Consider the following 26,859-nt stretch of genomic DNA (forward strand, 5'->3'; position numbering starts at 1 on the left):
TTGATGCTAAAAGCCTGCTCCGCTTACATCCAAGTTCTATCGGGATACGCCGGTGAGCAGAATAAGCACGTTCAGGTTTAGTTTCTGACTTATACATTAGCACATCGCAACTTTTCCATGTTTCTTGTTAAACATGACGTCTTCTGCGACCACGGTGAGTTTTTGCTGACATAACTCTGGATTTAATTACGTTTATTTATGTTGTTGTGATGTTAGGAAGGGGCTGTGGAACTAGCTAAACAACTCGCTTGCGAGCTAGTTATTTAAACGTATGACAAAAGCAGCTATAACTACTGCATTGCGTGTTCAATAGATGATCACTTTGAATTGAATGTACAGTTTGCCAACTGATATTCTCTTTACATTTGGCAAAGTGTGCATAAATAGTGCATAAAAAGAGGCGTGTCAGTTTAAGTGGGAAACTGGTTACAGCTGTAAATGTATTTTATTCTTTCAATACAATAGTGCACATTAAAACTGTTACACAAAAGATTAGTTAGAATAATGCATAAAGTTGGATATAGAGGACATACAAATCCTTTATTTGTTGAATCAAAAATACTGAAATTCCACGACATAGTGAATTTGCTAACAGCTAAAATTATACACAAAGCAAACTAGAACCTGCTTTTTCTATATAGATTTAAAAAAAAACAAAAAAACTATAGCCTGCTACCTAATAATATATAACATTTATTCTCAACAGAAGAGGAGAAATATAATCTTAGCGAAAAATGTATTTTAAAACATTTGTACACGGCTTTCAGAATGGGGCCGGTGTGGCGCGGTTGGGAGAGTTGCCTTGCCAGCAACCAAATGGTTCCTGGTTTGATCCCCAGCTTCTACCAACATAGTCACGCCCGTTGTGTCCTTGAGCAAGACACTTCACCCTTGCTCCTGATGGGTCGTGGCCGCCATCAGTGTGCGAATGTGGAAATAGTGTCAAATCGCTTTGAGTACCTTGAAAGTAGAGAAGCGCTATACAAGTATAACCCATTCACCATTTAATTTATCCATCCATTCATTTTCTACCGCTTGTCCCTTTTGGGGTCACTGGAGCCTATCTCAGCTGCATTCGGGCGGAAGGCAGTGTACACCCTGCACAAGTCGCCACCTCATCGCAGGGCCAACACAGACAGACGGACAACATTCACACTCACATTCACACAGTAGGGCCAATTCAGTGTTGCCAATCAACCTATCCCCAGGTGCATGTTTTTGGAAGTGTGAGGAAGCCAAATTACCCGGAGGGAACCCACGCAATCACGGGGAGAACATGCAAACGCCACACAGAAAGATCCCGAGCCTGGGATTGAACCCAAGACTGCTCAGGACCTTCGTATTGTGAGGCAGGTGCACTAACCCCTGGTCCACCGTGCTGCCCCATTTAATTTATGTGGAATTAAATTATGGAATGGATTAAAGCAAATAAATCAAACAATGTACTAATAAGATCCACTTCATTTTTGATTGATTGATTGATACTTTTATTAGTAGATTGCACAGTTCAGTACATATTTCGTACCATTGACCACTAAATGGTAACACCCGAATAAGTTTTTCAACTTGTTTAAATTGGGGTCCACGTGAATAAATTCATGGTAATTCAAGAAACTATTCAAACTTAAAGTGTTTAAAAAATACGAATAAAAAGAACCATGATAAACATTCTGAATTTATATCATCCATCCATTCATTTTCAAGATAATCTTACTCATCTCACCATATGAAATATAACTTACATCACCAATTATAATTTATTTATCTATTTTTATTGTTACTTATGGAGTAAATTGGAATAAATTGAGAACAGGAAGTCAACAAAAGTTTTAGCATCTGCTATGTAAAAGAAAAGGGGTAGGATTAAATAAGGTCTGCTTCTTCCTACTCCTTTTCGAACATGTTGAATGTAGAAACTGGAAATTGTGATGTATCATGTTGTATGCACGCATGTTTCAAATAAACTCAAACTCAACGCAACTCAAAACATAGCAGATATGAAAAATACATTTTAGTCATTTAAATTTGAGTCACAAAGTGAATCTTCAGTCAACTCTTCTTATTGTTATTCATTTCCAGTGGCATTGACATAAAGTGTGTTTCAGTTTTCAGGCATAGACTCTCACACCCGTGTAAAGACGAAAACCAACCCAGGATTCCTGCAAAGATTAGGTGACACAGCAGGAGGAACATTGGTTGGAGTCGGGTTTTTTTTCCTCTCCATATACGTTCTTTTCACCAATGAGGTATGGAAGCCCTTACCTCTTGATTCCTACAGGATCCGCAATGGCAGCGAAACGTCATCGCCACAGCGGCGGACTCATTACGTTTTTAGTCTAGACAACGTGTCCGTTTCCATTGCCTGTGTAATGGTATCGACATGGCTGTGACGTTCCGCATACCTGCGCTAAACACATGCAGAGCTTTTATTTTTTCTGGTCGCTGCAACATAGTGGATCAATTTAGCTATAATCTGCTTGTGTTGTACAGGAAGTCAAGCACAGACACAAAATAAATAATCCGGTTTATTATTAAAACTATATAGTCCGTCTAACCTGCTCAGTGGACTTGTGGTTAGAGTGTCCACCCTGAGATCGGTAGGTCGCGAGTTCAAACCCCTGCCAAGTCATACCAAAGACTATAAAAATGGGACCCACTACCTCCCTGCTTGGCACTCAGCATCAAGGGTTGGAATTGGGGGTTAAATCACCAAAAATGATTCCCGAGTGTGACCACCGCTGCTGCTCACTGCTCCCCTCACCTCCCAGAGGGTGAACAAAGGGATGGGTCGAATGCAGAGGTTAATTTCACCACACCGAGTGTGTGTGTGACAATTATTTGTACTTTAACTTAAACTCTTCAAGACAGATTTAATTTTACACTTTGAAACGTCCCAATGGGAGGGCTCGGACATGAAGTCAACTTGTTAGATATTTTTAGACGTTATTTTCTCTTCGTTAACACAAATGGATGAAGCATGCTAATTCTGGATGTCCAAATTTTAAGAAGCACATTTACAGGCATATTCTGGGCAGTTTATATTGGGAACTGTGTCAAATACCAGTTGATACAGGGGCTGGGGAAGCAGGCCAGGGGTTTGTAGGAGTCAAATTAAATGTGTGTGTGCACCTGGGGTTAGGTTGATTGGCATCACTAAAAAGGCCTTAGTGTGTAAATGTGAGTGTGAATGTTGTCTGTCTATCTGTGTTGGCCGTGTGATGAGGTGGCGACTTGTCAAGGGTGTATCCCGCCTTCCACCCAATTGTAGCTGAGATAGGCTCCAGCAACCCAGAAGGGAATAAGCAGTAGAAAATGGATGGATGGTGTGTGAGTCTGTGTAAATTGCTCACCAGGGACGATAAATGGGTTATACTTGTATAGCGCCTTTCTACCTTCAAGGTACTCAAAGCGCTTTGACACAATTTCCACATTCCCACATTCACACACTGATTGCAGGAGCTGCTATGCAAGGCCCTAACCACGACCCATCAGGAGCAAGGGTAAAGTGTCTTACTCAAGGACACAATGGACGTGACGAGGTTGGCAGAAGGTGGGGATCGAATTAGGAACCCTGAAGTTGCTGGCACGGTCACTCTCCCAACCGCGCCACGCTGTACCCACGATGTTAATTATGTGTTGTTGCTTGCTAAAAAAAAAAAAAGTTGTCGTTCTGCATGGCAAAACTGTCGTCTCTTCCACGAGTCAAATCAACTCAATACCGTTAGACGCGCCCGAGTGTGGCTATTGATGGACGGCAAAGCTCAATATGTTCTGCAGTGTTTACTTCCTTTTTTACCGTATCACGTGCAGTGTTGGCACTAAGAATTTTAAAAATTGGATCCCAGGGACCCCATCGAGTCATAAAAATGGATTCCACGGTAAATCTTTGGGGTCCCACTTTTTTGTAAGAATTTTGAAAACAAATGATAAATGGGTTGTACTTGTATAGCGCTTTTCTACCCCTTTTTAAGGAGCCCGAAGCGCTTTGCCAGTATTTCCACATTCACCCACTCACACGCACATTCACACACTGATGGCGGGAGCTGCCATGAAAGGCGCTCACCAGGACCCATCAGGAACAAGGCTGAATTGTCTTGCCCAAGGACACAACGGACGTGACTAGGATGGTAGAAGGTGGGGATTGAACCAATAACCCTCAGATTGCTGGCACAGCCACTCTACCAACTTCGCCACGCCGTCCCTCATACATGATACATGTATGCATTATCCTGTTATATCTCACATTCTACATTGTGTTTTGAAAAAAGGATGTAATAAACGTTACTTAATTCATTAAAAAAAAAAAAAAAATGTACATTTTTATGCATATGTAAATGTATTCAGTTATAAACATTCATTCACTTTCTTCTTTCCTTCATGGATCTAATCTTTACCACTGCCGGTAGTTTTTTCTATATTTTGTTTATAAAATTAATTACTTTGAAGACGACCAATAAAAACGCCATTAGGGGGCACGGACATTTGACCGGGCAAATATAAACAAAACAAAAGACTGGCAGAAAGCGCTAACCGATAAAAAATTAAAATATAAAAAAATATGCCTAACGGGGACGCACGGACTTCGGGAAATTTGCATCCTTTCTGATTTCACAGACGGACACAAAAAGTGCGCCAACAGTGACGTGATTATGCGCCGATTCGCGAGATTTCGTAGAAGTCCGTACTAATTTGCTCCACAGCACAGCGTCAACAGCAGAACGGCGGGGGGGTATTGCCGGTCGGCAGATGGCAATGCCGTTCCGTGAAGGCTACATTTCGCTGCCATTCCGCATGTTGTGGAAATCAGGGGTTACACTGTCAGAGCTATATTGTGCATGTAATTGTAAGTTATGACTGGTTTATGTTTTTAGGGACGGGCTCTGAAGACGGCGTACTCCCTCGACGAAGGTCTCGCTCAGGTCGTGTCAGTGGATGCTTTTGCCAACCTCGACCCGCAGAACGATGATTCCCTGGTTCACCTGTCTGCACAGCTACGCACTTCACAGGTAGATGATACGCCATCGCTTTTTTAAATGAATGTTATCATCAAGGTGCTAGTTTGTGTGTGCGTGTGCACCCACAGCCCCTGCATGACCCCAACTACGGAGTATCCGTGCAGGCAGTGAAGCTGAAGAGGGAGGTGGAGATGTATCAGTGGGTGGAGTACAGGGAGAGCAAGTGAGTGTTGCCAACTCTTAAGCCTCAAGGGTGAGGCCTGAACAGGTTTTTGTTTTCAAACCACAATATTGCCTTTACACTCTATCATTAATAGGGACTACCAAGAGAATGGTGAAACAAAAACTGAGACCACGTACTCCTACAGTGAGTAGTTTGATGAAGCACTTAGTATTTATTAGGGATGTTCTGATCAGGGTTTTATGCTTCCAATTCCGACACCAATGATCCATGAGTTAGATCAGTCGATACAATTGCATACCGATGCCATGTGATAGCCCATCCATCCATCCATTTTCTACCGCTTATTCCCTTTGGGGTCGCGGGGGGCGCTGGTGCCTATCTCAGCTACAATCGGGCGGAAGGCGGTGTACACACTGGACAAGTCGCCACCTCATTGCAGGGCCAACACAGATAGACAGACAACATTCACACACTAGGGCCAATTTAGTGTTGCCAATCAACCTATCCCCAGGTGCATGTTTTGGAAGTGGGAGGAAGCCGGAGTACCCGGAGGGAACCCACGCATTCACTGGGAGGACAGGCAAACGCCACACAGAAAGATCCCGAGCCCGGGATTGAACCCTGACTACTCAGGGCCTTCCTATTGTGAGGCAGACGCACTAACCCCTCTTCCACCGTGAAGCCCCATGTGATAACCGTACATTTTTAATATTATTAATGGTGCGTGTTTTGGACAGTTTAACAATATCAACACAATATTTAAACTAGTTACCTATTCTCTTTTTACATATAATTGTTTGAGCAAAACAAAGTCAATAATACACTAACTAAACCAAAAATTACTATCTGATAGTCATTTCAATCATTTGGCTTTGCCTTCAAAGTCCTCCTGTGTCCAGGGAATTATTCCCTGAAATTGTTAGACTTAGACTTCCTTTTATAGTCATTAAAATTTTAACTTTACTGTACAGATAGGAATAACATTTTGTTGCATTAGCTCATGGTAGTACAGGATAAAAGAGCAATAAGGTGCAGATATAAATAAATAGATTACTGTACAGATAAATATATTGGACTTTTTGCATGTGCATCCACGTTTATCGTCTTTATATTCCAGCGAGTTAATCTGTTTTTGGGGGGAATTGAGGGGATTGTTATGATGCGTTCAAGAGTCTTACGGCTTGATAAAAGAAGCTGTTAGAAACCTGGAGGTTCTGCTACTGAAATTCCGGAACCTCTTTCTAGAGTCCAGCAGTGAACACAGTCCTTGGTGGGGGTGGGAGGAGTCTCTGCAGATTTTCTCAGCCCTGGTCAGGCAGCGGCTTTTTGCAATTTAAAAACTACCATCTAATAATGCTTTCAATCATTTGGCTTTGCCCTCAAAGTCCTCCTGTGTCCAGGGAATTATTTCCTGAAATTGTAAAAATTAAAACAATTTATTTATGTATTATGAGAAAATAAAAAATATTGCTTTAATCACACTAGGATCAATCATGTACTGACTGATACATTGGCATCTCCCTAACTCAATGTACATATTAATTTCTTGTTAATATTTACTTTCTGCTAAATGCGCTTCCATCGACACATCCTAAACTTTACAAATGACCTATTTCTTGGTGTAGTTTCAAGCTAGCTTAGCCGTTAGCTTAGCTATTAGGATGCCCGCTCCTGGCTTGATCTTATTGTGTAACATATTTAGCCACATCTTCCAGGCATTTCGATACTTGGTAACAATACTTAACATACTAAGAAATGTATTTTATTTTCCGTAATGGAAGTGATTATTATTAACTTAGTGGAGCATCTCCACACTGTGTATGGAGACACATAAGTAGCTGCTAGTCGCTACTTATGTGTCTCCATACACATAAGTATACTTATGTGTATGGAGACAATTAGTGTCAGGAGTTCTGACACTAATTTTAGTCTTGGGGACTAAAATTAGTGTCAGAAATGTGTAATCTGCATTAATTGGAGATGGCATACTTTTTCACAAAAATCGTCTGACACTGATCGGCAAATCCCTAATATTTATATTTTCTAATGTGAAATACAGTTTTTTTTTGTTTTTTTTTGCATAATTGATCGTGACACATTTTCTGTCCCTAGACACTGAGTGGAAAGCAGAGCTAATCAACAGTCGCAACTTTGATAAGGAAATTGGTCACCAGAACCCGAGGTGATTGATCGCATTATCTTTAACATTTCCACCTTGTTTTTGCAGCAAACGTCCGTGTCATCTTTTTCATTTCAGCGCCATGGCAGCTGAGAGTGTCACAGTCGTGGCTCCTCAAGTTCGCACAGGACCTTTTACTTTGTCTAGAGGTAATCAATCAATCACTGCAGCAACTTCAGCGTGTGTCACATTGTTTCCTTTCACCCAGGACTGGTGGAGCAGGTGAATAACTTCCAGACGCTGACTCTCAGAGATTCTACGACGTCTGACTCGGACCATTTCTTCACCATCAGTGACAATTATTTCTATCACACCCTTAACCCGAAGAGGCCAGAGGTAAGTGGCCGTTTGAATGCACCGCCTTGTTTATTTTATTCATCACTGTTACACTTTGGAAGGTGGGAGATGTCCGCGTGAGATTCTCCTTTGCGGGACTCAGCAGTGAGACATCCAGCCTAGGCCCTGCCCAAACTGTAAGTGCTGCAAATGTGCGCGCTAAAAACTACGGGTTCCAACGAAGAAAATGTCATGTGACTGATAAGACAAACCTTGTCCCAGGTCAGCGTTGTGGCCAAGCAGAAAGGAGACCAGCTGAAGCCCTTCAGGACCAAGGCAGGGGATGTCTTGGAGATCTTGTACCTGGAGGAGCTCTCTGCCGAGGTCAGCCAAAAGCAGTGTTTCTCAAATATTTTCTGTTATGCCCCCATAGTAAGAAGATAATATTCGAAAGAATGCAAAAATGTGATCAGGGCAAGGGTGCCTATTTTGAAGAAACTACAATATAAAACATGTTTTCAGTTAGTTCACCATTTTTTGTTAGGTACATAACTCCACTTGTGATCATTCATAGTTTTGATGCCTTCAGTGACAATCTACAATGTAAATATCAAGGGCGTAGAATTAGGTAGGGACGCTAGGGACACGTCCCTACCAATATCCAGCCGCTACTGTGTAGCCACTATCAATACAAGCGCTGACCGTATTGTTTAGTCAATGATTATGGCACAGAAAGGGTTAAATGTCGGTCTCTGCTAGAAGTCCCGCCTCTAACTTAAATATCGCTCCCTGATTGGTTGCTGCTTTCACGCTAACTTACGTGTGATTGGCTGTACCCGCTGTCACTCCTTCTGCTTGTAAAAGCTAGCCTTCATGCTAGTTGCTAGCGAGCGGATGAGAGGCAGTGCAACTCGGTGTAAGTTGTAAGTTCTAACTTGTAAGTGTAAGTTGTACGTTCTAACTTGTAAGTAAGTGTAAGTTGTAAGTAAGTTTAAGTTGTAAGTAAGTGTAAGTTGTCAACATTTGTTGTTTCTGGCACACGGTAGCTAGATGGATTTTAATATCAGTGCTGCGATTTACATTGTGTTTGTGTCTGTTTGCGTGCGTGTGTGCTGTAGGTTTTGAAGGATGTCAATGAAAAGATAACTGGATATAAGAGACTTCTTTAGGAGTCAAACTGTAAGTTACTTCAAGGGTGTATAGAGGCTCAGCAATATTAAATAATCCAACAATATATCACTCGAGTTACGCCCCTTAGAGTGCTATAATGAGCATATTCCATGGACTGGAGTGATATATTGCTTTTATAAAACGGTTACAAATAAAGGCATTATGAAATAGGAATACTCAATCAATTTAAAGTAGTTTTATTCAACCAGAAATACATATTATCCAATAAAATAGCCTCACTGTGGAAAAAATAGTCCCACCTATCCAGACGTTAGCTCCAAATTAGCACTGCATCTCGTCTTTTCTTCCGCTTTTTTTCAAGTGAAGGTCAATGCTCAGTCCCCTCCACCATTGTTAACCCTCCCCGGAGGTGAAAGTTAACCTTAAACATGTGAATTCAACTTCTTTAGTCTGTTTTTTAACATCGTAAAAACATCAGCTGTCTTTTACTACCTACTGCAACAGTCCGTTGTCATGGATACATGACAACAACTTCCATTCATACCAGTCATGCGTGCCTGAGGCGGAGTGATAGCCTACGCTATGATAAGGCTTTAGAATATTTAAACCACGGTTAACCGCCAATCAGATCGCCGGATTTCACCTTTCCGTTTTATTTTTTAAATTATTATTTAGTATCATGTATTTGTGTAGAAGTGAGCTACGGTTTGAAAATACCAATGAACAAAACTTTGTGGTGGAAATACAATAAAACCTCACTAGATGATCATGTGATTTTACAATTATAAAATATAATTAATTAATATGAAGTAATATTCATATTTAGTAAAAGCCTTTTTGCTCAGGCAGTAACTGTACCATTAAGCTCTATGGTCATTGTCCTTAATGTATCTGTCATGCATCAACATATTTTTTGCCAGCAGTTCATTTTTGTTACAGACCGGCGGAGGCATGTGTTTGGCTCTTTTAAATAGGAACAACCAGTGGACACTAATCTGCTTGTATTTGAGTATTAGTGACAAACATATTTCCAGTACAAAAGCAGCAATAGAAAGAAATAGATGAAGGGAAAAATTGTGAGTGATTTAAACACAAGTCGGGGAAAAGATTATTACAGTTCATTTATGTTTATTTACAATGTTGTATTGCATGAATGTATGTCTGATGTTGTTGGACAGTAGGCTAGGTTAATTGACAGTATGATGCACAGTTGCACTACAGCCCTACACTAAAGAGTAAAGATGAGAACACTTCCAAGTTGTCTCCTTTGGTTTCATTTTAGTTGCTTTACCCTATAACATCTGCATGACGTGAAATTATGATTGCTAATGTAAAAAAAAAAAAGTAAACTATCAGAGTGCTGTCTTGGAGCTCTGAGTCCCCACCAATCTCAAAATCAAACCTACTCCCTTGATAAATATTCATGAAAATAAGGAAAACACATTGAATGAGGTGTGTCCAAACTTTTGGCTTGTACTAGTATGATTAAAAAAAGATTAACAAAATAAAATTAAATTTTACACGTAGCTCGCTACTGAGTTGTGCTTTTTATAGAATAGGCCTGCAGGGAACTCATGTCGTCCTTGGGGGCGACCTGGTGCCCACGGGCACCATTTTAGTGAGCCCTGTGCTAAAGATTAGCATGACCGATTTTACATTGCAATTTCACGCCTCCAAATTTGGTTATTCAAAACTACAACTAAGATGTATTGAGACAATCAAACAGCTTGTGTGTAATAAGTACAATACTTACAGTATGAATACTTTTTAGGGATCAACAATGGACAATATTTAGCTTAGTGGCAATGACTACTTCCTGGTAAAAGCAAAACAATGTATAGCCTTTACACTACTGCCATCTAACATCTTGGAATTGCAACTGCATGCAGTACTCTATACAATACACTACAGTGCACTACTTGCAAATGACTCAGAAGTGAAAGTAACCAAGGAAACTAGTACTCTATCGATTCAAATGCCAACAGGTCATGAATAATCTACTTTTCCGTTTTTCTATGTTGTGCAGGAGGTGTTTGAGAGGGAGCAGAAGTCCAACAACATGAAGACATGGGGACTGCGAGCCGCGGGATGGGCGCTCATGTTCCTCAGCATTCAGCTGACTATGCGCATCATCTACACTCTAGGTACACGCCCACTCCCACTCCACTCAAGCACACATTCAATACTATTAAGATATCAGTCCTGACTTTCCTTGTGTTGCATGGTAAATGCATCACTGATTTGTCGTGCCCCTACTCTTCAGGCCAGGGTCTCCTAAAGATCCCAGAAACTAAATTTTAAAACCATGGGAGACCTGGCGTTCTAGGCTGCAGCCCCCAGACTGTGTAATGACTTGCACCAGTCCCTTCATGAGCTTGACCGTGTTGACTCTTTTAAAAAAACGTTTGAAGAGTAGTCTTGGGTTCAATTCCAGGCTTGGGGTCTTTCTGTGTGGAGTTTGCATGTTCTCCCCGTGACTGCGTGGGTTCCCTATGGGTTCTCCGGCTTCCTCCCACCTCCAAAGACATGCACCTGGGGATAGGTTGATTGGCAACACTAAATTGGCCCTACTGTGTGAATGTTGTCTATCTGTGTTTGTCCTGTGATGTGGTGGTGACTTGTCCGGGGTGTACCCCACCTTATAGGCTCCAGCGTCCAAGAAACGGGACAAGCGGTAGAAATTGGATGGATGGACTTTTCTTTTTAGAAAAGCTTTTAGGTCATGGACTTTAACTTTTTATGATGTTGCCCTTGTTTTAATTCAACTATGTTTTGTACAGCACTTTATATATTTTTTTTAATCTGTGAAGAGTATTTTATAGATAAAATGTACTTACTATACAAAAAGTCTTGAATTTAGTAATAGAAAGTTTAATTTCTTGAGATAAAATGTGAAAGGTGTACTCACTTCTGTAGATTGGACTCATGAATGGCTCCACTTCTTTATGCCCTCAGTGGACTGGGTTCCTGTCCTCAGAGACGTGGTGTCAGCTGGGCTGAAGATCTTTGCCCTGTCCGTCTCCTCCTCCCTCTCTCTCATCATCATTGCAGCCGGTTGGTTGTTTTATCGGCCACTGGTGGCGGCAGCTTTGGGAGCGTTGGCTCTGCTTCCAGTGTTTTTAGCACGAGCAGGACTTTCAGCCAAGAAGGACCAGTGACTAATAAGCTGAGCCCCTTTCATTGTTGTTTACATATTTACAGTAAGTATGTATTCTTTAAGTGCATGTGTTGCTAACGTGAGACATGGCTATTACCAGCTGTTTTATACCACAATTGAATTAAATTTGGACCGTTTACTTTGTTTAGACCGTCTCCTAAATACCAAAGACTTAAGCAGCTGTAGTTCCTTTTCATGAACAATCTCAATGTGTTGGATTTTATTTGAACATTAATAAACTGTAACCTCTATTTTGTGAAGAAATTGAAAATAATTTTTTTACCGACTAAATGCATATTTGTGCTCGAAATGTGTTTCTGTATGCAAGCTGCACTACAATTCAGATTGCTAGATTAGCAAGATTCTTTACAAAGTTATTTATTACACAAAACACTAAGTTTCCATTTGCAAAATTTTAAGATTCCAGTCTGGCGTGGTGGACCACATTATAATGCACACAAGGATTTGTAAGTGAAGCCCCCCGAACTAACGTGTGCTTGAGCTTGTTGGAGTAAATGATGGACTACGGCTCGCAGTGTTGGTAGGCTGTGGGAACATTCGTCAGGTCAGTAGGTGGAGCTTCAGCACTTTGTAGTTGGCACACACGCAACATGCTGGAGCTTTCATTATGGCCCGATTGACTAAGTACAAAAAAAGTATTTCTGTCGCCTCAAAATACTCAAATACTGACACAACCTGACTTAACTTCAGCTTAAGACAACAACAACAAAAGTAAAAGCGTTGCACCTTTTGTAAAAACTGGTGAGAACAGTCTCTTTTTTTTTTGTGGGTGTATTTTTTGGGGTGGGGGTTGACTTTCTGCTCCTTTCTTCCCCCCGACCAACAGGAAGCAGTCCTCACGCCGCCCTTCTGTTTACAGAAGGGTGCATTTATTGCTCTTCTTGCCCCGCCTGGCCTGTAGCGCCGCCCTGGTGGCCATCTCAAAGACTTCCCTCACACCATCCTTTGTTTTGGCAGAGCATTCCATGTATCCAAAGGCACTGATCCTGTTGGCCATGTCCCGTCCATCTTCCTGCTTCACAGGTTCCTATGATTTAAAAACAACATAAACAAAACAAAAAATAGACCAAGAAGGTGTGAGAAAACATGTACTGTTTCAAACAAGATAGTGCAAAAGTAAGTAACCAATTTCCATAAGAGTGTGTAAGTAATCAGATAATACAAAATTTATTGTCAACTCACTAGAAATTAATCACTTATTGGGGTGTTACCATTTAGTGGTCAAATGTACAAAATATGTACTGTACTGTGGAATCTACTAATAAAAGTTTCAATCAATCAAAAGTGTAAAAGAAAAAAGACACTTTTTATTTCAATCATACTTCCCGTCAAAAGCCTAAAGACTGATCACACAGTTCCTGTCTTCACAATAAAAGTGCTGCTTCATGGCGCCTGCGCTAACAAAATAAGAGTCTCCGAAAGCCAGCGCAAACAAGCTAGCAAGCTACGGAGTTTGCCGCCAATGTATTTCTCGTAAAGTGTATAAAAACTAATATGGTACTGGACAAATAAGATGCCAAAAACCAACGACTTTCATGTGGTATTAGACAGAAAGGAGGAACTTTTTTTCTCTTCCATTTGAAAACGTGGACCTTATCAGCAATACTGTCTGATTCCAATCAATGCAAGTCATCAGAATCAGGTAATACACCAACATATATTCTTGTCTTCATGAAAGATAGAAATCTATATGTTAAACATGCATGTATATTCATTAAAACACCTTTTAACATGTGAACAAAAACGGCAAAATAAATATAAATTATATACTGTGTATATAAATGTACGTATGTACATACATATATATATATGAGATATGTGTGTGTATGTATATATGAAGTAGATCACCTCATTTATTAAGTAATTGATTAACGTTGAAAAACTTATTGGGGTGTTACCATTTAGTGGTCAATTGTACGGAATATGTACTGTACTGTGCAATCTACTAATACAAGTTTCAATCAATCAATCAATGAATGCCTACTGAGCCTATGGTGCTGTTAAGTTATTGTGGCTCAATGTGCCTTATTTTTTTATTTTAATGTACTATTATTTAATATATATTATTTTTGTAGTTGCTTAAGAGATATTCCTGGATCTAAATTTGCTTGTTGCTATTTTTAGGTTTTTGTGCATTATTTGTTGCCGTAATCATTAAACAAACAGGTTACTCATCAGGTACTCAGTACTTGAGTAGTTTTTTCACAACATACTTTTACTCAAGTAAATATTTGCGTGACTGCTCCTTACTTTACCTTGAGTAATACATCTCTAAAGTAACAGTACTCTTACATGAGTACAATTTCTGGCTACTCTACCCACCTCTGGACCTGACCACTATCTCGCTAGCATTATGAACCGACCACTATCTAGTTAACATTATGAACCGACCACTATCTAGTTAACATTATGAACTGACCACTATATAGTTAACATTATGAACTGACCACTATCTAACTAACATTTTGACCTGACCACTATCTAGTTAACATTATGAACTGACCACTATTTATGAACTGACCACTATATAGTTAACATTATGAACCAACCACTATCTAGTTAACATTATGAACTGACCACTATCTAGTTAACATAATGAACTGACCACTATATAGTTAACATTATGAACCGACCACTATCTAGTTAACATTATGAACCGACCACTATCTAGTTAACATTATGAACTGACCACTATCTAGTTAACATTATGAACTGACCACTATCTAACTAACATTTTGACCTGACCACTATCTCGCTAGCATTATAAACCGACCACTATCTCGCTAGCATTATGAACCGACCACTATCTAGTTAACATTATGAACTGACCACTATATAGTTAACATTATGAACCAACCACTATCTAGTTAACATAATGAACTGACCACTATATAGTTAACATTATGAACCGACCACTATCTAGTTAACATTATGAACTGACCACTATATAGTTAACATTATGAACTGACCACTATATAGTTACCATTATGAACTGACCACTATCTAGTTAACATTATGAACTGAGTTATCCTGACCTAGCGAGCATTAGGAATCTACGTATCAAGTTAGCATTTGGAACTGCTCGATTTACCTGCTTCATTTTGGCAAGCTCCCTGCGGGTGTGCTCATCATTGCGCAGGTCTTTTTTGTTTCCGACCAAAATAATGGGCACATTGGGACAGAAATGTTTCACTTCTGGAGTCCACTTCTCTGGGATGTTTTCTAAATACAAAACATATGATGTGAGAGATTTTTAGGTAACAGCCTTAAAAAGAATGAGAAGAAGAGCTGGTTGTTATGTACCCAGACTGTCAGGGCTGTCGATGGAGAAGCACATCAGGATGACATCAGTGTCTGGATACGAGAGCGGGCGCAGTCGATCATAGTCTTCTTGACCTGCTGTGTCCCACAGCGCTAACTCCACCTGCAACAAGAGTTCTACAGGTTATCTATGTGCTAGGACTAAATGCTTCATGCAACTTTGACAAAAATAAAGTCCAATGTTCAAGAACTCAAAGTTCAATGTTTTCCAAGCCAAATTAAAGGAGAGCAGGCGGGGGGACGCCCTACTTAAACATCTTGTAAGAAATGATGCTTATATTTGACATTTAACTAGTCTTAAAGGTACCCTGTTAGTGTGCTTTAGTAACAATATTCAAATAACAGTATTGTGCTGCTAAAAGTTAGCTGGCAACTAGTGTGCTAATTGCTAGCTTGCAACTAGAGTGCTAATCACCGGCTGACAACTCACAATAACAGCTAGCTTAAAACTAAAGTGCTAATCGCTATCTTACAACTAACGCACAAATCGGTAGCTGACTGCGCTAATCGTTAGCAACTTACACGCCATCTAATTGTTAACAAGCACACCAGCTGACAACTACGGCGTTAATTGGAAGCTGACAAATATAGCGCTAATCATTAGCTCTCAACTAACGCACAATCGATTGCTGACCACTAGCATGCCAATTGCTAGCTGACAACCTAACATTAATCTGTAAGTGACAACTACAGCATTAATCGCTGGCTGGCAACTAGTGCGCTAATCACTAGCTGGCAAATGGCGCGTTAATCACTAGCTGACATCTAATGCACAAATTGCTAGCTGGCCACTAGCAAGCCGATCTGTAGCTGGCAATTAATGACCCAATCGCTTGGAAACTACAGCGTTATTCGCTAGCTGACATCTAACGCCCAAATTGCTAGCTGGCAACTAGCAAGCCGATCGGTGGCTGGCAACTAACGAGACAATCATTTGCAAACTACAGCGCTAATCGCTAGCTGGCAACCAATGAGCCAATTATGTTACTTGCAAAAAGCTACCGCGCTAATCACTAGCTGGCAACCAACGAGCCAATTACTTTACTTGTGAACAACTAGCATGCTAATCGTCAGATGGCAACACTGCGCCAAATGCTTGCTGACATTTAGCGTGCCAATCGCTAGCTGACAACTACAATGCTAATTAGTAGCTATTTGAAATACTTACATGAATATAATAAAACAATTATTTACTCACATGTAACTACATGACAGTGGGTTGGATGAATGTTCATGTACATTTAAAGACATTTACATTTGTGGGAAAATTACAGGGGTAAATATCCATCCATCCATTTCTACAGCTTGTCCCTTTTGTGTTGCGGGGGGGGCTGGAGCCTATCTCAGCTGCATTTGGGCAGAAGGCGGGGTACACCCTAGACAAGTCGCTACCTCATTGCAGGGCCAAGACAGATAGACGACATTCAATATGAAAAAATATATTTAAAAAAAATATTCGGACAAAGAGAGATAGGTGCTATCTAGGATTTGTCAGACTAGTTGAGGTCTGTCTTCTAATGTTTGATTGTCCAAATGTGATGTCATGTGTTGTTCTTGTTCTGCCTTTTTATTGATAAAAGACATAACCTCTACACCGATCAATCTACCTCTACTTTACTCCCGTGTTTGGCTTGAGGCCCCCCAAATACCTGTTTGCTATCCACTTCGATGTCAGCCACGTAGTTCTCGAAGACGGTGGGCACGTAGACCTCGGGAAACTGGTCCTTGCTGAACACTATCAGCAGGCAGGTCTTACCACACGCTCCGTCTCCAACTATCACCAACTTTTTCCTTATTGCCGCCATAGCTGCAGGACACAGGTTGTGTTAGGATATCAAAAGCAGTCTTTCTCATACATTTATTTTTTTTGTACATTTGGACCGCCGCAGATTTCTAAGTCAAGCAACAAAAACTATGAGCAAAATGAGCTAAAAAACTGGCATGATAACATGGGGTTGCAAACTTCTGAAAAAGAAAAAGTGTTGCTTCTCAGCAGGACTGCTTAAAAAAATGCAACCCTCTGTGTAAACCAACAACATACCTAATGGACGGATTAGGATAAAATGTTTACAAAATGTCCGAAATAGGTACTGGAACACATGCAATTGTAGTTTTCATTATTATTCAAACATGAGCTTGTCAAGATACTTGTTGACATTCATTCTGTCACAATACAGCGTCGACCAGTTATTCTCAAACTGTGGTACATATGGGACTGGGCGATATATTGACTTTGTAAGATGTATCGATATATTTTTAAACAAGATATGAATTAAAAAAATATCGTAATATGGATATAATTTATTTCACGTTAAAATGACCAAACATTGCTTATTTGTTGAGTTCCTTGATTCTCCCCTGCTCCCCACTCCCTTTCATAGGCTACTAAACCCCTCCCCTTCCTCTTTCCAAGACGTGCTTGCACATATAAGAACATCCATGATTGGTTGGTTGTTTACTATGATGAGTCACAATTGGTTAAGATTAGGCCAATCAGAGGCAAGTTTGGGCGGGTCGTCAAACAAGGAAGGTAAATCACAACAAAAATCCCAAATGACGGCGAGAAAGTCGAGGAAAAGGGAATTTTTAAGTGGCCGATTTATATATTTAAAAAAACTAGTGGAAGATGGTAGCGGGATTCTCTTGTTTAAAAGTTTCTTCTAGCGATGTACACATCCAGGAAACCCACAATGCGTCTAATTGGCCACATTTGGACAAATGTATGCGTCTGGGTAAAACATTAATTTGAGTTGTTCACCATGTAAGCCCAAATACAAACTGTTCTCCAGTTGTCCAGCCGGGCATATTTTGCACGAGAAATGCTGCCAAAAATGTTTGCCGAAGTGAGGAAGATCATAGTCGCACAATTAAGTTGAGTCACTTACTTGCCGCTGACCAGAACCGTACGTGTGTGACAGTCCATTACATCGTCAACTGGGAACTAAAAAGGGCCTGCCTGCAAATGTATTTTTTTATCTCAGTTTGATATATGTTGGGGCAGCATGGTGGAACAGTGGTTAGTGAATGTGCCGCATAATACGAAGGTCCTGTGTTCAATCCCAGGCTCGGGATCTTTCTGTGTGAAGTTTGCATGCTCTCCCCTAGACTGCGTGTACTCTGGATTCCTCCCACCTCCAAAGAAATGCAACTGAGAATAGGTTGATTGGCAACACTAAATTGGCCCTAGTGAGTGAATGTTGTCTGTCTAGCTGTGTTGGCCCTGTGATGTGATAGGCTCCAGAACCCCCTGCTACCTCAAAATGGACAAGCAGTAGCCAACAGATGGAAGAATAGATGATACATGTTGTATTATTTGCACGGTTATGTTATTTATTTTACGTAAAAATAATATTTTTCTATTTTATTTATGGTATGTAATTCTGTGCTACTTAAACAGTTTCTTTTCTGTGCTGTTAACACCCATATCGACTAACTGGTTTAATAAAAGTGCCACTGACTGTTTACAGTACAGTTGTCGCTCAAAAATGAATATCTTTAAATGTATACTTTCACCGGAAAATATATCGAGATATATATCGAATATCGAGTTTAAGTAAAAATGTATTGAGATATACTTTTTCGTCCATATCGCCCAGCCCTAGGTACAGGTACTGTATCTTCTTAATGTTGGTCCTTATGGTAGTACTTGGACAGCCAATGGTTTTCTGAGGTGGTATTTGGTGAAAAAAGTTTGAGAACCACTGGTATAGACAAACATCCAGCCATGCATTTTAGGTTAATCACGGTTTATACCGTGTTTGTTTCCTGGTATGTAAAATAATGCTAAAAATATCCACAACATAGCCACCATTTTTACCTTAATTGCTATGGTTATTTTGTTTGAGGAAACCTGTAGCGTTGATGTTAATGCTGAGTAGCAATGGGTACCAAATGTTTACCCTGGTTTGGCCTTTTTTGTGAAATGATGCTATTTGACTCAAACTTCAATTTAATCGAATGCATATTTTGGAGTAATGGCAATAGTCTGCATGGAAAACTAATTGCTCAATGACTTAAGTTTAATGCAAAATATCAAAATGTCAAAATTAAGTAAATATAACTTCTAAAGAAAATAATATTCTGCTTGACTTCTGGTTGGTTGTTGCCTGATGGACAACAAACCGGGAGAGGTTTCCACTGGTTTTGTCGTCTCTCATATTTGTTATGACCTACGAGCAGCATGCTGTTTAACGTCACACAATCCATTGTGGGCTATAGAAAAAACACGGCCGCAAACCACGCAGAGCACTTTGTAGACATAATTTGTCAATTTTTTATCCATATATTTCACTTTTAAATTTGTATTTCTGCAGCCTTTTTGTTTTGTCCCTCGGAGGAGAGAGCTAACTAGGTTGTTACTCGTATGTGTAGCATCAGTTTCTGCGTTATCCCTGACAGCCGAGCTTGTGTGTTCCCGCCTGTTTTCTTCAGGTAATTCTGTCGCACACGCAAGTGTCTCAACTAGGGCTGGGCGATAGATCTAGTGTGTAATATATATCGATATATTTTTAAACAAGATTTGAATTCAGAAAATATCGTAATGTCGATAAAATTAATTTCACGTTAAAATGACCAAACACCGCTTATTTGTTGTGTTTCTTGTTCTCCCCTTGCTTCCCACTCCCTCTTAAAATTTTATGGGCTACTAAACCCTTCCGCTTCCTCCTTCCAAGACGTGCTTGCACGCCAATCAGAGGCAAGATAGAGCGGGTCATCGAACCAGGAATGGAAATCACAAAGTTCCTGCCTATCTGAGTTTGATACATTTTGTATTATTTGCACAGCTATGATATTTATTTTATGTGGAAATAATATTTAGCTATTTTATTTCTGTTATGTAATTATATGCTACTTAAACAGTATCTTTTCTGTGCTGTTATTACACATCTTGACTAACAGGGTTAATAAAAGTGCTACAGACTGTTTACAGTACAGTTGTAATCCACTTCAATTTCACTGAATTTTGCTCAAAATTTAATATCTTTATATGTATACTTTCACCAAAAAATATAGAGATGTATATCGAATATCGAGTTTGAGTAAAAATATATCGAGATATACTTTTTCATCCATATCACCCAGCCATAGCCTCAACCAATGAGATGAGCCGAACTCTGTGTTGTAGTGGTCATGTGTGAAGGTGCTGTTAGCTCATTGGTCCCAGAGCAGGTAAGGGTTGTGGCTTTACCGTAAAATGCAACATAAAATCGCCTTGTCATGCAATAATTCCATTGACATTTCAAAGTGCCTCCCTTTATAGATTGACAAGGGATGCGTACTAAATACAGGACAAATCCGTTTTTCAAGGAACAGTTGGCAACCATATGCTAACAGTACTATGCTAACAATAGCATGTTTACAGTTAGCATAGTGAAATACCAATATATGACAACACTCAGACACAAAGCTGGTAAAAGTAGTTAAAAAAGATAGCATGCTTAGTTAAGTTAGCATGCTAAAATTCAAACTAACATGCATCATGTACATCAATATATTGCCCTGAGGTGTCTGTAGAAAAAAAATCCTTTAAAATGTTAGCATGCCAACAATATATATGCAAAATATGACTGTACGTGTATTTGTATTGAACCGTTTCGGTACGGGGGTTTTGGTTCGGTGCGGAGGAGTACCGAACGAGTTTCCACATGAACATATGAAGAACCCGCCTATACTAAAGTCTTAATAAGCTGCTCTGCTTTCTGCCTCCGTCTCCTACACAGCACCCAGCATTGTCCCACCCACACAACCATCTGATTGGTTACAGCCGTAGAGGTAACAGCCAATCAGCAGTGCGTATTCAGAGCGCATGTCGTCAGTGCTTCAGCGTCGAGCATATAGGTGTTTAGCAGGTGAGCAGCGGACTCTCCCCAAATTATACTAAACACTTCCAAGTCAACTACTACTAACATCCTTATGAACCCGTTGACCTTCTAGAAACAAACTTCAGCTCATTCGCAGTCCTGGCTTAAGGTGAAGGTTAATTAGCTTTTAGCGTAACGTTAGCTCATTTTGCGGTGTGTGTGTGTGTTACGGACAGTGTTGATTGAGGTGTGTTGAAGCAGCAAAAAAGGACATTATGTTAATTGAAGACTTTCGGTCTCTGCTAGTGTATATAATAACATAAGTACATCAAAAAGCCTACTCCATGGTGTTCAGGGATGAATAGTCTCTCCTATTGCTTATGTACTATTTTTTTTTCAGCTATAGTTACATTAATCATTAGTAATGTAGCAGCCTAGTTTTGAATGGCAGGGTCCCTGCTATCATATGTTGATACAAATATAACATTTACATAATAAAAATAAACTACAGGCTTCCCAAATGCTGTAATAAATTAAGCATGATGAGTTGAAATGAAACTGTTTAATGTTGCACTTTTTATATGTAGAAGAAAAGTTTTGTCATTTTATTTAATCTGAGCAACACGTTGAGGCAGTTTAATGTTGATTAACGTGGGCAGAATTATTATAGTGTTCCCAATGTTAAAAGGATAAAGCCATTGTTTACAAATTTGGTAAATAAATAACCGAAAAATTTATATTTTGTTGTTTTCTTACTGTACCGAAAATGAACCGAACCGTGACCTCTAAACCGAGGTACGTACCGAACTGAAATTTGTGTGTACCGTTACACCCCTATTATATAGGTTTAGATTGGGGTATGTCATTTATAAATGAGGAAAGACATTGATGTCTCTTGTTTTCATGTAAACATTTAAGCTAACAAACTACCACCAGTCAGTCCAGGAATTTATCCAAGTATAAATATTGAAACTTTTAATTTAAAACAGTATCACTTTGATACTTTTAATTTAAAGCCATGGCTATGGTGATAGAGCAGCCGTGCCAGCAAATTGAGGGTTCCAGGTTTGATCCCCACTTCTGCAAAGCTTGTCACAGTTGTCGTGTCCTTGGGCCAAGACACTTTACCTACCTGCTCGCAGTGCCACCCACACTGATTTACTAAGATAATAGGTTTCACTATGTAAAGTTCTTTGAGTCATTAGAGAAAAGCGCTATATTAGTATAATTCACTTCACTTAAGCGGTAATACTTGCCGTCGGGGGTTTACCGCTATTATCAATGTTACTGTTATGGTTACATCCCGAGCACAGAATGACAGATCTATGCACGTAAGTGTCTACAACAGTAAGTCAGCATAAACCAGACGTACTACACTCGTTTTGCCTTCATCATTTAAATAACACTTTAAAACCTTTGCTAATTAAAAATGATGAACAAATGCAGCTCAGATAGGCTCCAGCACCCCCCGCAACCTCAAAAGGGACAAGCGGTAGAAAATGGATGGATGGATATCTAAACATTCAAACAACAATAATATGACTCTATGTGTGTTAAAGCACATTCAACAATTCTCTGATAATAATGATGATGGGGATAATTTTGGTTATTATGACCATAACTGACATTTTCATACTGTTACATCCCTGCTAAAAGTCATTCAAAGGGCGTACATTCCCTTCCACGAATGACTTCTCTGATTTTAATTAAACAATTGCAATAAACTTGATTGTTGTAAAATATAAATTAGTTTAAAAATTTCAATAACGCTATCTCTCATTAATTGTCGCGGTTCACTCGCATGAAGGAGGCTAAAAAGTTGAAAATAGGGCTGAACGATTTTGAAAAAAAAAAACCTAATTGGGATTTTTCTCTCCAATTTTTGTATTTTATACATATATATGCGTAAAACTACAAAAAAAAATAACGAGTAAAGAAAGACATGTTACTTTTAGAATGTCAATCAAGATATTCTTGTCTCTAGGTGCCACACATTTAAACAATATGCCTTAATTTACTCTTAAAAGCATTTGGCTTTATGCAGACATACTTTTTTGTATTCAATCTTGCCCTCAAACTGAAAAAATTATCAACTAAATCTATATCGACCTTGTTGGAGGTACCCCACCAGTTTCATATGCGCATTCCCCGAACCCTTCTTTAGTGAAAGATACAATGTTTTTTTTTTTCAAATTCAAGAAAAAGTCATGTTTTTTTTTTACTGGTGCACCAAATGAACCGTGCATGAACATCACCTTGTTCAAAGAACAAAACCAACACAGTGCATGAACTCACAACAAATGACACACCTTATACACGTTACCATGAATTGATTAACGTGGAACCCGACTTAAACAAGTTGAAAAACTTATTGGAGTGTTACCATTTAGTGGTCAATTGTACGGAATATGTACTACTGTACTGTGTAAACCAGGGGCGCTCACACTTTTTCTGCAGGCGAGCTACTTTTCAATTAACCAAGTCGAGGAGATCTACCTCATTCCTATTTATAATTTATGTTTATTTATTTATGAAAGAGACATTTTTGTTAACAAGTTAATGGTGTTTAATGATAATACAAGCATGTTTAACACACATAGATTCCTTTCTTTCATGAAGACAAGAATATAAGTTGGTGTATTTGATTCTGATGACTTGCATTGATTGGAATTAGACAGTGGTGCTGATAACGTCCGCATTTTCAAATGGAGGAAAAAAAAAGTCCTCCTTTCTGTCCAATACCACATGAAAGTGGTTGGATTTGGCATCTCATTTGTCCAACTTGCATACTCGTTTTTAAACACTTTGTTATGAGAGTAGCATATGTGTGTGGCCCTTTAATGTCTGGCAGCAGGTGAGTGACGTCAGTGAGAGTGCGGGTGGGCAAGCAAGTGAGAAAGCGGTCGCTGAGGGCGGGGGAGAAATACATTGGCATCAAACTCCGTAGCTTGCTAGCTTGTGCACGCTAGCTTTCTGAGACTCTTATTTTGTTAGCACAGGCAGGATGAAACAGGTCTTTTATGGTGAAGACAGGAACTGTGCAGTCGGTCTTTAGAGTTTTGACAGTAGGTACGGAGTCTCTAGAAATAAAATGTGTTTCTCTGCGTCCGCCCTGTTAGTGATTTTTTTCTTAAATATGAGCTTGCAGCAGCCAGCGTCATCTCACAAGATCCTCGGGTGCCGAGAATGTCAAACGACTGACGAAAGTGAAGTCTTGGTATGATTGATGATTGCTCATTTTTATGTATATTTTTTAATGCCTGGCTTGAGATCGACTGACACACCCTCCGAGATCGACCAGTCGATCGCGATCGACGTAATGGGCACCCCTGGTGTAAACTGTACTGTTTCATATAATGTATTCTCTTCCTTTGCAATCTGCTAGTAAAAGTTTCAATCGATGAATCAAAAAACCTGCAAATCAGATGGAAAATTAGAGGGAGCATTGTTTGGGGGTATCCATAATATGCCGATAGGGAGAAGTTTTTATTTACACGATAAGTCGGATGTGTCTTTACCTCCGTGGCAAAGGCTCCACCAAACCCCTGAGGCCGACTCACCGAACCCCTAGGGTTCGATTTGAACCCAGGTTAAGAACCACGGCTATATAGTGTTTATAATGTAATGTAATCATAATATATAATAATGCAAGTAACCATTTAAAAATAATTTTATTTCTCATTACTGTAGAATTGTTCATTATTAAACTGTAATAAGAAGGTAAATACATTTATCCTAAATATCCATCCATCCATTTCCTACCGCTTATTCCCTTTTGGGGTCGCGGGGGGCGCTGGCGCCTATCTCAGCTACAGTCGGGCGGAAGGCGGGGTACACCCTGGACAAGTCGCCACCTCATCGCAGGGCCAACACAGAAGACAGACAACATTCACACTCACATTCACACACTAGGGCCAATTTTTAGTGTTGCCAATCAACTTATCCCCAGGTGCATGTCTTTGGAAGTGGGAGGAAGCCGGAGTACCCGGAGGGAACCCATGCATTCACGGGGAGAACATGCAAACTCCACACAGAAAGATCCCGAGCCTGGATTTGAACCCAGGTCTGCAGGACCTTCGTATTGTGAGGCAGACGCACTAACCCCTCTGCCACCGTGAAGCCTTTATCCTTTATTTGTTTATCCTAAATAAACAAATAAAATGAACTTTCATTCCTGCAAGCAAAGATTTACTGAAATAATGAACTTCTTAAAAGGGCAGTTTCCTCCCAGTTAGAAAAACTAGGTCAGACATTGTTTTTTTTCATTATCACCATCACATGATCATGTCATTCTCGCTCATTCGTCTGTGTTGATGGGCTCATATTGCCCATCTGATTTGATGCTGAAATTATCCCATTAAGGAACATTTGGTTTTTAACTATATTTTTTTTCCCTCCAAATATTTGTTACTTTGCAGAACTGCTCAATGGCGAGTGTGTTCGTGCTTCCTCTGCGTCCGCCCACCGAGACAAAGATTGTGGATAACTGAAAACCGGAACTAACTTTCCGATTCTCCCGGAATCGTTCAAAAGTTTAAATTTCGATTCCTAGTTTTGATACCCAGTCCGCCGACCGGAAAAAAATAAGTCAGCCGACCCGCAAAAAGAAGCCGCTGAACACCAACGAAGAAGCGCCCACCACCAGAAGTGTTAACACAGCCGAGCCTATGTAGCCGAGCAAGTCAGTCAAGCATGGATAGCGGGCGTCGACGGTCGAAAGTGTGGCTTTATTTTACTTAAAAAAATGAAATATCGGCGAAATGTAACACGTGCGACAGGACTGTTTCGTGCTTAGGAGGGTGCACGTCGAACATGATGAAGCACCCCCGAGTTCAAGAAGTACAAATAAATGCGTGTCCCGTCATCGACAGGAGACACTATCTGTCCAGAACGCACACGCATCCTGCCTGAGAAGGCGGATATGGTCATTTTCTTAAACAAGAACTGTCTCTGATTTTATACTGTACCTGCTGCTAATCTGGACTGGGTTTTGCAAGTTGTTTCTTATTGTTTATTTGCTTTTCTGCACCAGGTTAGCCCATCAGTGGGAGCACGGTAACATGTTTAAGTACCTCCAGCATCATACACTTGTGTGTGTAAATGTATTTTCATGAGGTTTCCTGCAGCATCATACACTTGTGTAAATGTGTTTTCATGAGGTTTTCAAAAATAAAGCTCTCTTGATGAAAGTGTACCCCTGTGAAAATGTATTTATAATTTATAATATTTATATTCAAGTTCATAGATTTGATATCTATATTTTAGTTGAAAACAGCCATGTGAGGAATTTATAGTAAAGTTCATAAAAATGTAATATAATTAAAATTGATGGAGAATGTCAGACTATTTCATTTAGAAAGACTGTAGGTTAGCTAGCTCATTTAAAATCTCCTAAACTTTTTTTTGACCCTGCCTTTTTTTCTTTTCTTTTTTTTTTAAAAGAAAGAATCGGATTTGAGAATAGTCAGGAATCGGAATCGAAATCGTTCGAATTCAAACGATACCCAACCCTAGTGCTCACTTAGTTCTACAGTTAAATAAATACGCTCAGGTGCCTAGAGCGACGCACAATGTGATACGAATAAACACAAGGCTCAATTAATCTGATTAGCAAACATGTGTATATATATATATATATATATATATATACACAGTGAAGGAAATAAGTATTTGAACACCCTGCTATTTAGAAATCATGGAGGGGTCTGACATTTTCACGGTAGGTACATGTCCATTGTATGAGATAACCTAAAAAGAAAAATCCAGAAAGCACAATCTATGATTTTTTAACAATTTATTCGTGTGATACAGCTGAAAATAATTATTTGAACACC

The 26,859-nt window shown here is 39.7% G+C and overlaps 2 protein-coding genes across 2 annotated transcripts in view; one reads left to right on the forward strand and one right to left on the reverse strand.

Annotated features, from left to right (window-relative positions):
* LOC133534931 (transmembrane protein 43) lies at positions 1–12,133 on the forward strand. The gene is made up of 12 exons (XM_061874253.1): positions 1–154; positions 2,106–2,246; positions 4,872–5,006; positions 5,084–5,178; positions 5,273–5,322; positions 7,252–7,321; positions 7,397–7,467; positions 7,527–7,654; positions 7,717–7,791; positions 7,877–7,978; positions 10,752–10,869; positions 11,681–12,133. The coding sequence occupies exons 1-12, from the start codon at positions 134–136 to the stop codon at positions 11,881–11,883; spliced, it is 1,209 nt and encodes a 402-aa protein (XP_061730237.1). The 5' UTR covers positions 1–133; the 3' UTR covers positions 11,884–12,133.
* Positions 12,134–12,244: 111 nt separating this feature from the next.
* LOC133534932 (rho-related GTP-binding protein RhoA-B) overlaps positions 12,245–26,859 on the reverse strand; it is a 20,360-nt gene continuing 5,745 nt past the window's right edge. Inside the window, exons 2-5 of the mRNA XM_061874254.1 lie at positions 16,874–17,031; positions 15,207–15,327; positions 14,995–15,125; positions 12,245–12,930 (exon numbers count right to left, since the gene is read on the reverse strand). Coding sequence (XP_061730238.1) covers positions 12,757–12,930; positions 14,995–15,125; positions 15,207–15,327; positions 16,874–17,029 — 582 coding nt within the window. The 5' untranslated portion in view covers positions 17,030–17,031 and the 3' untranslated portion in view covers positions 12,245–12,756. The remainder of the gene's footprint in view (positions 12,931–14,994; positions 15,126–15,206; positions 15,328–16,873; positions 17,032–26,859) is intronic.

The sequence above is a fragment of the Nerophis ophidion genome, linkage group LG16 (assembly GCF_033978795.1).
Source record: "Nerophis ophidion isolate RoL-2023_Sa linkage group LG16, RoL_Noph_v1.0, whole genome shotgun sequence".
NCBI classification, from domain to species: Eukaryota; Metazoa; Chordata; class Actinopteri; order Syngnathiformes; family Syngnathidae; genus Nerophis; species Nerophis ophidion.

What these genes read in the sequence shown, in the direction of transcription:
- LOC133534931 (XM_061874253.1), top strand. Translation starts at nt 134, where the DNA reads ATGACGTCTTCTGCGACCACG. An exon ending in ATTGGTCACCAGAACCCGAG is followed by an intron (nt 7,322 to 7,396) that starts GTGATTGATCGC and finishes TTTTCATTTCAG; the next exon opens with CGCCATGGCAGCTGAGAGTG. An exon ending in ACCTTTTACTTTGTCTAGAG is followed by an intron (nt 7,468 to 7,526) that starts GTAATCAATCAA and finishes CCTTTCACCCAG; the next exon opens with GACTGGTGGAGCAGGTGAAT.